Below are 13,374 nucleotides of genomic sequence, written 5' to 3'. Positions count from 1 at the left end.
AATAGTAATGGCCGTAAGTGATGAGGTTATGCACCATCGTCCCATGAGCACAGCCTTTTTCCTTTCGGGTAAATATCCTTATAAGGCGCCCCCCAACTTCACTAGCGCTCGTGCATGACGCCGTTTCTTTATCAACGGCAAGTGTGAGCGACGCAGCATGCTTGCATAGGCTGTCCCCGCCGTCTTTCCAGGGTCATTTAGTTTGCAGTTCTGTTCCTTGATGCGTCCAACAACATGCAGACAGTAATACGGCATGTAAAATGCGTTTTGTGTATTACAACGGTTACACGAAGGAATGAAGTTGCACTTACTTCGAGGTCCACATCCTAGCTTGGCGCATTCAGTCTCTGGTATGCAATTACCGAATATGTGCGTGACCACACCTTCACACTCGGTCGTACACATGGCTTGCCTCTTCGAGACTGCCTGATCGAAAAAACTTCGCTCCATTATGCTTTAAAAGCCGCACCGCTAAACGACGGGTAGAGCTCGCCGAACACAACCTGCTACGCCGCTCCCTCCTCACTCATCAGACGAGCGTTTTGCCACGGGCGGCGCTGTTCCGCTGAGGCGACGGTGGTGCCATGCAACGGCCGCCCGGTCCCTATATCCTCATTTCAGGAATTCTGGGATTTTTACCGACTGACGCAGGTCGGCGGACGACATGCACCGCCGGGTTTTCAGCAGAACGAACTCCTTACGCCAACGAGTAAAAGTAGACGATCCGCTAACAAGAAGTGAACCAGAGCATCGGCACGCAGTTGGCGGCATTCGCCCCTGCTGTAACTGTAGCGGGCTTCCGAAAAGCAAACGCGAGAGGACGACCGAACAGCAACCAAGTAAGCCGAAACTCTAAACCGCACAAAGCATGAAGGCCGCAGCATCGTGCCGTCCATGGGAAGCAGGAAAAGAGCGAGAAAGCTCAGGGAGTGACGCGCATATGTTTGGAATGGCAGAGCCCTCTCTTTTCTCCCTCAGACGCGTCATATGTCGGCGCCGCGAGCACGTCCTGCATAGTGTCACGACGCGCCACAAGGAAAGAGGTGATGCTTAAAGGGTCCCTGAAAAGGGTGTTGGAGGTTGGCAAATGCTGCCATTATGTAGAGTACATGCCACCGAGCGTCCATGCCGCATGCAAGACCTCAAAAGCGAGCCGATAATTTACAATACAATTTTAAGAACTCCCGCGCCTGACAGCGGACAGCGGCGCCGAGCTTTCGCCCGAACCCGCGTGCATTGCGTCATGTAGCGCTCTATACTTCAGCAGCGGAATGCCATTGTTGGTTCGCCGCGCCAGCACCGTTGCGGCGTTGGCTCCGCCCCCTGGAAAATTCCTACGCGCGTCGGTGGTCGACGGAGGGGCCGAGTGCTGGAGCCGGCGGACCGATATTTCAGCGTACAAAAAGTGACGAGAGAGGAAAAGGCGCGAAGAGGCGGAAATTCAAATTTTGACTACAAATAACTCAGCTTCCGCAAGACGCATCAAAAAAATGTTTGCTGGGGGATAATTGTGACGCTGCGCCATTAGCATCCTAGGCATATCGCACCTTTGTTGAGACCCCCTTTCACAGCCCCTTTAAGAACCCTAGCCTTCAAGGGGGAGAGCGTGAGACCACAGCTCATTTTTCCGGCAAAAACTATATTGTTGGTACACATAAAGAAAATAAAGCTTGTCCCGGCTCGTGTCACTCAATTTAATGGCCTAAGCATTATTCTGACAGACGGATGCCAGATGTCCGCTCCAACGTGCTTTCTATACTATGCAAAGAGCCAAACTCAACAAAACTAAATGGATACTTGTGATAGACAGTAACAAAAATAACTACAGAAGTCACAAAGTTATTAGAGCCTTTTTACGCGGAATACCAATATGTGAGCTAAACGCGAGTCGTATAGTGGAGGACTCCGTGTTGATTTCGACCACCTGGAATTTTCTAAAATGCACTGAAGCCTTTGTACTAGGGCATAATATAGATTTCGGTTGGTTTATGGGGTTTAACGTCCCAAAGCGACTAAGGCTATGAGAGACGCCGTAGTGGAGGGCTCCGGAAATTTCGACCACCTGGGGTTCTTTAACGTGCACTGACATCGCACAGTACACGGGCCTCTAGAATTTCTCCTCCAAAGAAATTCTAGCCGCCGCGGCCGGGATCGAACCCGCGTCTTTCGGGTCAGCAGCCGAGCACCATAACCACTGAGCCACCGCGGCGGCGTAATATAGATTTCAGCACGCCATTACATACAGTGCACTAGTGCAGTAAAGTCCGCGGTCACATCTTCGGTTGAGAAGTATAGGAAAAGATAGTCAACTTCAAATTCTTCACTAAAAAAAAAGCGCCAAACGTTTCAAGCAGGAAAGCCTTCTCTTTGCTTTTGCCGTTCGTATTTAACACGAAGAATTTTGTTCCATGAGAATTTTGTCTTTCAGCGATTTTTCTTTCCATCGCGGTGCCTGCGCGGTGCCTCAGAGGCTTATTAGGCGCTCGGCTGCAGCGTCAATGCGGCCAACTGGGCTCGCGGTATTGAATCGTGGCTGCGGCTGCCCCACTTAAATGGAGACTAAATGCAAAACCACCCGTGGTTGCTGCGATATCACCGGGCGCTAAAGAACCGCAGGCGATCGAAATTAGTCCGGAGTTCTCCCTACGCCGCTCTACATAGGGCGTGTGCGATGTTACGTGTAGAAATATCCTGAGCTTCGAGACAGTGGTTTTCAGATGGACACCCGCTTGTCTGCGAAAATTCCTTCCGGCTGCTCCCACGGGTTCGCGATGCTCTTACATTTCAAATTGCTCTGTGCATCGAAACCGCGGCGTTGAGACCCTGGGAGATCCGCTGCCTGGGAAGGTTCATCACGGCCATACACTTGGGACACACAGCGGCATGGTATCATGTGTCGGCGGCGACGGTGGGCTTCGGTGTTCTTTGTGATCCACCGGCGGATGCGGCAGAGGTTGTTTACAGCGAGCTACGGCGCCTGTACGCTCGCGGTTCTGAGGAGACTTATCGTCTTCCCCTGTGCAAAACCCTATGCGCGAGTGAAGCTTCTGTATTCCGTTCCCACGGAGAGCTGTGCAGTGCAGGTGTCTGGCCTTCTCTACCACTTGGGTATCTTTCCGTACTCGTCATAATTGCTGCAAGAACAACCTGGACCGCATCTTGCCGGAAGTGGCGAGAGTGATTCGGGGACGTCGTGGTGGGCGGTTCCCGAAGACTGGGCACGTGACCCAAACGACAATGATTGGACGCTTTTAATTGAACTAAATTCCCCAACCAGGGACCTAGGGACAGGGGACCCCTTTAGAAATAGCCGCAGTGCTCATTTTTGAGCACCGAAATCTCCTTGATCACCATGTAAATGAATCTCTTAAGTTTCTCTATTCCTCCACCCGTCTCTACATCGGCGTCAACCGCGATGCCCGAGTGTCTGCAGCCAGACTTCTGACTTGGTTCTTCGCTATCCGTTGAATCCGCTATCGGAGCCGACACAACGCAACAGCCGCTTATCGCCTGTGTGGCCACCAAAGTGTTGAGTAGGGTTGGATAAAATGTGGACAGTGAACCAGTCACTTAAGCAAGCAACGGCAACTTCTTATCAAAAACGTGACAAGGAGATAAACGTGAGCCACGCAGTTGCTAGTTAGACCCGAAACAAAGGTTTCGGGGCTGCTGACGACATCGCTAGGGTTCGCTGCTCTGACCTCAGTTGTTATCTGCAACAATAGATCCTTGTACCTTTGGGCGAGCAAACCGTTCCTATCACATGTGACGTTGCAGCTTCGCTTGGAAAATAGGTTGGTCATATCCTTTCCTGCATTTGTCTTTTTTTTTCTGTATTTCAGCAATCATTACGTTAGACACTGCTTTAGCTTCCCTGCAGGATGAAATTTTCGCGTTGAAAATTGTTCCGCGTAGTGCAACACTACCTTTTTCCAACTTACGGCGAAAATGCTAATGAACAGCAAAGCACAATAGTTTCTGTTATTGATTTAAAGATATGAATCTCATACTAAAAAAAAGTGTTCTTAATGTTCTTCGTTCTACTCCTTTCTTTTTTCTTTTTCAATCTTCGCCAATTTCATGAGTAGACGGCATTAGTATGACTGTTTCAGAATGAAAATATCGCAGTACAAATTATTTTTTCAATAAAGTAAGCGGATATAGGGGTCTTCAGAACGAGATTTTTGAGCTCTCTTTCGAAGGACGGCCTCTTGTTGGCACTTCGAAAATAAACGTTCCCTGCGCAAAGAACACCTAAAAAGTATGGTAAGAAATTTGAGCAAGAAGTGCCTTCAAAAGTTAATGCGCAAACGCCAACATAGAACACATCCATCACTATTATGAACGTTAAAAATATATTGAAGTCAACTGCTGGCAAAGGCAAACATCGATAATCAATTAAATGAGTTACGTTAACCGTTCAAAGAGACTGACCACTGACCGAAAGATGTCATTAAATTATGATGAAAATGATGAGATTGTAGATCATATTGCAAGAATTGGGTTGCTGTATCGAAGGAACGAGGATTTACAATTTGATATTGAAAATCGCATTAAGTAAACTGAAGTGTCATCTTGCGGTGAAATCCTGCCGTTAGCACATCTCAGTAAAATATCAGTGATCTGCTTTAAGTGCACAGAGTCTCTTTTTCTTTCAGAAGTGTTCCTCACGTTATATGGTTTACCCTCTCTCCCGTACACCCTTCAATGGAAAGCAACGCTCCCTTCGCATCGCTGACGATGTGCTTTATGCGACTGTCACTAGATGGCGCCACAGCGTTTTGCATTTCTTGTATGGAGCCGCAACCAAAGACCACTAAAACTTTCGTCGACGAGGCGTACATCATTGTGCCGTAGCAGCAGTGGGCGTGGAAACTAAAATGGGCTATACTCTATAAGAAAAAAGCCTAATTGCTGCCTGGTGCTGCGAGACTTAAATAAGTTTTCGGTACGTCACTGCTGCCGACGCGCAATGGCCATCGCGCTCGATGAACATGGTTTCATCAAGATACATAAAAACAGGCGCATACACTGATCTAAAAATTACCTATAAAAATCTTCTACAGTGTTTAACAATACCACTGCAGAATCGACCATCTTAGACAGCAGACTTTCCCTTCAGCCCAAAGGAAATGGGCGCTTGAAATTCAGCGTTCTGTCCCTTTAACGACCAGTGTTCCGAATTCGCGACATACCAATTTGCACTCGTGCACTCATTATTACGTGAATACATGAAGGTTGTTTAAAAATTTATGTCACCCCGGCGCCTTCCGTTAAAATTATTTGCCGTCACTGTGAGGAAGCTCTGTGAAAATAAAAGCTGCTTGAATGTGCAACTTTTACCCAGCCTGTAAAAAATTCTTGTTTTATTTTATAGAAATTTTAGCGAGCAAAATAGGAAGATATTTATTGGATAGAAAAACTGTTTACTGCCTATATGCCTTCAAGATGCTTCGAGGCTTTCGATTCGGTCGTTGGAGGTGTCAGCATTCACATTTCTTACGAGCCACGCGGTCCCAACACGCCAGCACAGGACATTTAACGCTCCCGCTCAGCGACCACGAGGCGCCCCGCATCCTAACTTTCTCCGACGAGCGTCCCCCTTGACAATCCACGATGCTGCGCCTTACGGCAGCGGAGTCCTAAGGAGAAGTATCTTCAACCAACACGCCTGGACTTGTCGCAAGAGGCCAGACAGCGAGGCGCCGTTTCCTCCTCCCCCGGACGCCAGCGCGCGCGGCAAGATTTGAAGCGGTTGGCCGCGCGGTCGCTGGTTGGTCCTTTCGGAGTGCCGCCTTTGGATTGGCCAGTTCGGAGGGGCCACCGTTCCACAGGCTATAAAAGCCCCACCGCTGCAGCATGAGAGAGAGATGACCGAGAGGCGCCGACGACACGAGACGCGTCGGCGAGGCCCTCTCAACTCTGCAGATCCGCCGAACCTCCTACGTTTCAATAATCCAGTTATCTCATTCTTGTATCCTTAAGTCTAAAATTAAACCTGTTTTCTTAATTCGAAAAGAATCCGGCCACTTCTTGCTAACATGGCGCAGTCGACAGGATCTGCAGAGGCGTCACCCCTGAACGAAGACCGAGCCGACAACGTGGAGCCCAGCAGAACGCCGACGGTGAGCTTGGAGTCCCCGCTCATTCCGTCCCTTCTGGCATCGGCAGCACGCAACGCACTGACCACCTTGAAGAAACGGCAACTGGTGGAAGAGCTCCGATGCCGAGGACTTTCGTGCAGCGGCCGCAAGGACGACATCGTGACGCGGATCATGGACGACAACGCCCGCCGCCAAGCCGAGAGGGCGGAATTCGAAAGACTGCTGGCCGAGAGAGACCATCTGCGGAGGCTTCTTGCTCAACGACAAGTGTCACACGATACGAGTGACAGCACGGACCAGCAGCCACTGTCGACACAGGTCAGCAACGAAACGGGCTCCCTACGACACGACGGACCCCGCGCCCCTGCCACGGACACTACGGTGCAGCACACGGTGTCGCCGCAAGCGGGACACGAAAAGGGCTCCCAACGACACGACGGACCCCGCGCCCCTGCCACGGACACTACGGTGCAGCACGCGGTGTCGCCGCAAGCGGGCCACGAAAAGGGCTCCCAACGACACGACGGACCCCGCGCCCCTGCCACGGACACTCCGGTGCAGCACACGGTGTCGCCGCAAGCGGGCCACGAAAAGGGCTCCGAACGACACGACGGACCCCGCGCCCCTGCCACGGACACTACGGTGCAACACACGGTGTCGCCGCAAGCGGGCCACGAAAAGGTCTCCCAACGACACGACGGACCCCGCGCCCCTGCCACGGACACTACGGTGCAGCACACGGTGTCGCCGCAAGCGGGCCACGAAAAGGGCTCCCAACGACACGACGGACCCCGCGCCCCTGCCACGGACACTACGGTGCAGCACGCGGTGTCGCCGCAAGCGGGCCACGAAAAGGGCTCCCAACGACACGACGGACCCCGCGCCCCTGCCACGGACACTCCGGTGCAGCACACGGTGTCGCTGCAAGCGGGCCACGAAAAGGGCTCCGAACGACACGACGGACCCCGCGCCCCTGCCACGGACACTACGGTGCAACACACGGTGTCGCCGCAAGCGGGCCACGAAAAGGTCTCCCAACGACACGACGGACCCCGCGCCCCTGCCACGGACACTACGGTGCAGCACACGGTGTCGCCGCAAGCGGGCCACGAAAAGGGCTCCCAACGACACGACGGACCCCGCGCCCCTGCCACGGACACTACGGTGCAGCAGCCGGTGTCACCGAGATCGAGCCAAGGAACGGGCTCCCTACGACACGACGGACCCCGCGCCCCAGCCACGGATATTACGGTGCAGCAGCCACTACCGACACGAGTTGGCCACGAGACGTACCTCCAACGACACGCCGCACCTTTCGCATCTGCTACAGTTACTACTACAATGCAGAAGCCATTGCCAAGACGAGCTGGCTCATCCATAAAGCCAGCACCTCGACGAAAGCGCGGCAGGATGCGGAACGATCCAACAAGCCCGACTCCCTGGACCAAGAAACGTTACGAACGAGACAAACACGGCAGTCCGCATAAGTCGTATCACGTCCCCAGGTGGAAACGACGACGCAGTGGTATCGGTGAGCATCACGGTACAAGCCCGACTCCCTGGACCAAGAAACGAAACGAACGAGACAAACACGGCAGTCCGCATAAGTCGTATCACGTCCCCAGGTGGAAACGACGACGCAGTGGTATCGGTGAGCATCACGGTACAAGCCCGACTCCCTGGACCAAGAAACGAAACGAACGAGACAAACACGGCACTTCGCACAAGTCGCATCGTCTCCCCAGATGGAAGCGAAGGCGTATTCGAACGAGCTGGACGCAAGCCACAAGATACGCGGGGAAGAACGCCCAGCACGCCAAAGAATTGCTGTCGACAACGTGCGCCTGAGGACAGGCGCAAATTTTGGAAAGGCCGTGTCAGCATTCACATTTCTTACGAGCCACGCGGTCCCAACACGCCAGCACAGGACATTTAACGCTCCCGCTCAGCGACCACGAGGCGCCCCGCATCCTAACTTTCTCCGACGAGCGTCCCCCTTGACAATCCACGATGCTGCGCCTTACGGCAGCGGAGTCCTAAGGAGAAGTATCTTCAACCAACACGCCTGGACTTGTCGCAAGAGGCCAGACAGCGAGGCGCCGTTTCCTCCTCCCCCGGACGCCAGCGCGCGCGGCAAGATTTGAAGCGGTTGGCCGCGCGGTCGCTGGTTGGTCCTTTCGGAGTGCCGCCTTTGGATTGGCCAGTTCGGAGGGGCCACCGTTCCACAGGCTATAAAAGCCCCACCGCTGCAGCATGAGAGAGAGATGACCGAGAGGCGCCGACGACACGAGACGCGTCGGCGAGGCCCTCTCAACTCTGCAGATCCGCCGAACCTCCTACGTTTCAATAATCCAGTTATCTCATTCTTGTATCCTTAAGTTTTAAATTAAACCTGTTTTCTTAATTCGAAAAGAATCCGGCCACTTCTTGCTAACAGAGGCACAACTCTGACTACCTACGGGAAATGAGCTCAATGCTAATTTATGCTAATAGGCGACATACCGATTTCAGTATATTTTAGCGGCACTCACAAAATTTTTACAGTGGGTTTTAGATGTGGGAGCATTCCCAATTTAAAAACAACAGATTTTCTGTAATGTTATTGACCAAAAACTTGCAGTAACAGGAATTTTTGTGGTAACAACAGAAGTTTGTGTAGTAACTACAGAAAAGTACTACAGAACTAAAGGTTATAGAAAATTACTGCAGAAAAACTACAGTCCTTAAGCAAAACGCTACATAACCGAAACATCTGTCGTTACGTCAAAACTACAAAATATTGTGTATTTTTGACACCGTTCTGTCGTTTTTTTTTTTCGACTGGGTTGGCTAACGCCATGTGGAGGTAATCGTTTCTCATTTGCTTACTTCATAATTCTGGCATTAAGCGTAAAGGCGCAGCATTGCTTCGAGGGCCAGCAGGAATGTTAAAATATTTTGTGTGGCCTGAAGTAGAATAGCTAACTCGGAAAGTAAGCAATGTGTTTTGCATAGCTAAACCGTAATACCAGAAAACTAAAATTTGGTCAGCAATAAATTCAGTTCAGTTGGTTTCGGTAAGTGCTACGCGGTTGAGTTTTTTTGCGAGATCAGATGCTCTGCTTTCCTGTAATCGAGACTGTATAATGAAATAAAGCTTATAATTACCAGTAAGTTTGTGTGCTGACAGAACAGAATTCTTTCGAAATTCTTCATTGGTTTCATCTTTACTTGACATATTATCTATGGGTCTCCGCATAACAACGTTTCGGTCTCGGTGTCGAAGGTTGTTAGGTTATTAAAGTAAATTAAAGATTTCTTACCAACTTCCTCTTCTTCACTATGCGAAAATTGAGAAGACAAAGCGGCAGCCTTAATTCTTCGATTACCTGTCAATTAATGTATTAAATTCTCTCTCTCCTCTCTCTCTCTAAAAAGACACTGCGGACAACTCCATACAATAATAGTTCTCACTAAAAATTGATTATATGGCTTTTTCTGGGTGTGCTGTGTATTGACGGATTTATGGCTAAACAACTGAATCTCAATATTCTCCCGGGAATCGATACAAACTCGGGACGTCTAAAACCGAAAGGACTCAGTGATGGGTATTTAAATGAGTGCAGGTGTAGCCTTACCTCTTGCATCCATTGCGAAAAAAATGTACCGAGGTAAGAAGTTTACTCTCGAAATCGGCCGGTGATGGCGACGAATGTATTTTTTTATGTGTGCGTGTCTTTTCTACCTTATAAAAACCTCCGTTTTCGGTGAGTGGCCTCTTTTTTATTAGAACGCCGTACCCTATCCATAAAGGCAAACCTCAATTTGCCCTCATTGTTCCTTTAAGATCGCAGCCGAAGTCTCGAAAGCTTTTGAAACAGTGGCAGCCTTTGCTGTCTGATTAGCTGAGCGGTCATTCACAGCGGACACTGAAACGTCATACGACAGTCCCGTAAGCAGTGCTATCACACTGTAAAATAGAACTAAACTGTTAATACAGCTCAAAGGCTCAAGTTAATCACAGTCCGCTTATTTCAAATAGATCACGCAAGTTCAACAACGACCTCTCCTTTATTAAAAACTAAAGCTTCCCAAAAAATGCCCGGAGAAGCGACTTCATAGGTTAGCATGCCACAATTGAATGAACCAAAGGCCTTCGTCACTAATGGCACTTAAGAAAAAGAAATGACGTTTCAGAAGAGCACAGCCAGGCGGGGATTTTACATGCGTGCAGGATATGAAAGCAATTTTCAGATAAAGACTAGCTGTAGGACGTCTGCTCTGCGTGGGAATATGTGTGAGGCTCGGGTGTACAGCAGAGTGTGATTTCGCAGTTGGCCAGGATAGCTGACCACGTTCAAGAATTGCCTAACTTCACGGTGTACTGTGTTAAAAGCTTTCGGGCTAAAGAATAGGTTGGTAGACTTTTCTTGCGTAATCAAAAATAAAATGCGACCTTCGATCAGTGTCTCTGTGAGAGGAAACAGAAGAGGGGGTTAATGAGCGTGCCATGGAAAAGTACTAAGAAAGGTCAGCACGTCAAGTTACGATTGACTGAACATCAGGAACACTGCAAGTACTGGGACTGTATAACCTGGCGCATTGTCGGTATAGAAAATGCCGAAAGGGGGGGAGGGGGGGCACAAACTAAAAAATTAAAGCTTTAATGAGAGGAACGATTACTTAAGAGACGAAAAGAATTGAAAGCAAAATGTCCCAGCCCGTGGTGCCACAAGGTATAACAGAAAATATATAACAGAAAACATACGAACAAAGGAAGAGATCCTCCGGAAATTATGCGCTCCGACTAAGCAATTCAGGTTAGCTCAAAACAGCACTAGTCAAATGCGCGCATTTATAAAACTAACGCTTGGTACTCAAATTCGGAAGACCGATGTCTTACACAACAACTTCAAAGTTCGCTTACAGGAGCGCAAAAGATATGCCATAGTCACCTACCGCCTGGTCTCCAGCTTGCTTCTTGCCTACCTTCGCATTAAAGTCGCCCATGCGCCAAGACGACTACGGAAATCCACCCTCTTCCCCAACTTCGCGGTTCTTCTGAAGCAAGAAAACGACCGAAACGCATGCGTAGAATGTTGTACCCCCGAGCCTTATCGTCTTCAAGGTACGAATCAACCAACAAATTACTTGCAGATGCCTTCTGCACTGCAGTATTTTGTCATTAGCTGCTACTGCCAGACAAAAAAAAATGTCGAAGTATCTCTTGAGACAGTTTTTTTTTTAATTTACAAGCCAGTTTTCCACCGTATATAAGTCACTGAAAAAAAAAACACGAATGTCCTTTTAAATAACCTTAGGAACACCAAATAACAAAAAGGAACTTGAATCATATATTCCTTGTCATCTCTTTCCATTGGATATCATCGTATTAAAGGTTTTAAATCCCTTTCATTCCGAAAGGTTTCACATCGATTCTTTTTTTTTTTTATGAATGCCGATATAGCTTGGTATCTTTAGTTTCATTATTTTACTTGCGGTCGTTTCTAATCCATGCCGATAAAACTATAAACATGTCTTTCGCGGCAGCTTGAAAAATGATGAGGTTCCACACTGTTCAACTTCTTGTATGCTCTAGGGACACCGCATTCTTGACAGACTGTCTCGGCCAGCAGCTCTGTTACACCGACGAGAAGCTCGTCTGTCTGTGCGCATTATGCGCTCCGTTGTCGCCTCCTTCGAGCTGCTCGCTACCAGCATCAACTGTGAACTTTGATGAGGCGCCACCAGTTCACCTGAGTCTTGATTCGATGAAGAAACAGCAGTCTAAACAATACAGCTGTGATGCCTCTTTCTGGGTTTGTCGTCTTTAACGCTGTTACAGTATGGCAAATTAAAACCAACTCGCCCAGCTTTTCGTCTTACAGATGTTTGAACACACCTTACTTGGGACTATGGTAGCACCTGCCCGAACGGTGCGAGAGGTGTTAAGACCTTAACCTTGACAGGCTTCGCCGTGACATCTTGCCGCCGCATTGCCATATATAACTATTACCACTAGTTAAGCTATTTCCCAGTACTTGCGCTAAATCGGGGCGTAAACTTTGCGGTGTTCTCTGAAGCAAGAAAAGGGAAGAGGATGCATGTGTAGAGTTTTCTGCAGCCAAAGCTTATTTTGTATTTTCAAGGTTCGCAACCAACAAATTACTGGTAAATTCGTGGTGTCCTCCAGTACTGTGTCACATGTAGTTACGAAGTATCGCTTTAGAGTGCTTAAAAATTGCAAGCAAATTTTTTACTGAACATGAGCCGTCGAAATTTTTCGTTTATAAATGTGCCACACACCTCTTCGAAGCCGATTAGATTAATCCCATACAAATACATGACATGCTTCAAGTCGATCAAAACACTCGCTTATTTGCATTTTCAAGGTGCGCAACCAACAAATTACTCGTAGATGCCTGATGCACTGCAGTACTGTCTCACGTGCAGTTACTGCCACACAGACACACACACACAAAATCGAAGTATCACTTTAGAGTGCTTAAAAATTACAAGCAAGTTTTTCACATAACATGAGTCGCCGAAATTTTTCGTTTATAAATGCGCTACACAGCTCTTCGAAGCCGATTAGATTAATCCCATACAAACGCGTGACATGCTTCAAGTCGATCAAAACACTCGACCACTGATAGAGCGATACCCTAATCGCACCACATCCCTTCCTCCCACCCCGCACCTTCGCACGTGTTTTCGCTTTGCCATCTGGCCACCCACCTGACGAACGGCAGGTACGGCGTGACATCACCGCGAGCGATGGCCCACACGAAGGTCAACAAGGCTCCAACGGCGAGGACCACGCCGAACACGAGAGGTATCCAGCCGACTCCGACGTGCCTCATGGTCGTCCGTGCTCTCCCGGACCCACCCAGACGAGTTCGTGACAACGTCAACCACTACACGCCGTAGTGTGAAAGCCCGCAGAGTTGTAGCAACAACACACGTATCCAACGCGCTATCCGCTGTCAGCGACCACCAGCGCCGCCGCCGCCCCCATCTGCTCTGTGCCAACAGAATGCAATGCGATCCTCCGGGAACAGCAGCGCCAGCAACAGCGGCAGTAGCAGTTTCGAGCGCCGATTCAACGCCGTCCGCCTGTATAAACAACGAATGCGAAGCTGCACGTCCGAAACACGACACCTGTCGGTGCAGTCTTCCCGTAGTAGGTAGGGTACGGGGGTTTCAGAAGATCGTCGAAGCGCGAGCGAAATCGAAGCGCGAGCGAAATCGCGGTGGCGTTGTCGCATGCGGAACGGTCTCGAATCTGATG

General features: G+C 49.5%; 1 protein-coding gene across 1 annotated transcript in view; it reads right to left on the bottom strand.

Annotated features, from left to right (window-relative positions):
- The window catches only part of LOC149371037 (DNA damage-regulated autophagy modulator protein 1-like), a 35,853-nt gene extending 22,479 nt beyond the window's left edge, over positions 1 to 13,374 (bottom strand). Inside the window, exon 1 of the mRNA XM_089564353.1 lies at positions 12,822 to 13,374. Coding sequence (XP_089420479.1) covers positions 12,822 to 12,946 — 125 coding nt within the window. The 5' untranslated portion in view covers positions 12,947 to 13,374. The remainder of the gene's footprint in view (positions 1 to 12,821) is intronic.

The sequence above is a fragment of the Amblyomma mixtum genome, chromosome 1 (assembly GCF_055824585.1).
Source record: "Amblyomma mixtum isolate Tamu chromosome 1, ASM5582458v1, whole genome shotgun sequence".
In the NCBI taxonomy this organism is placed as follows: domain Eukaryota; kingdom Metazoa; phylum Arthropoda; class Arachnida; order Ixodida; family Ixodidae; genus Amblyomma; species Amblyomma mixtum.
This window is presented reverse-complemented; position numbering and strand designations above follow the sequence as displayed.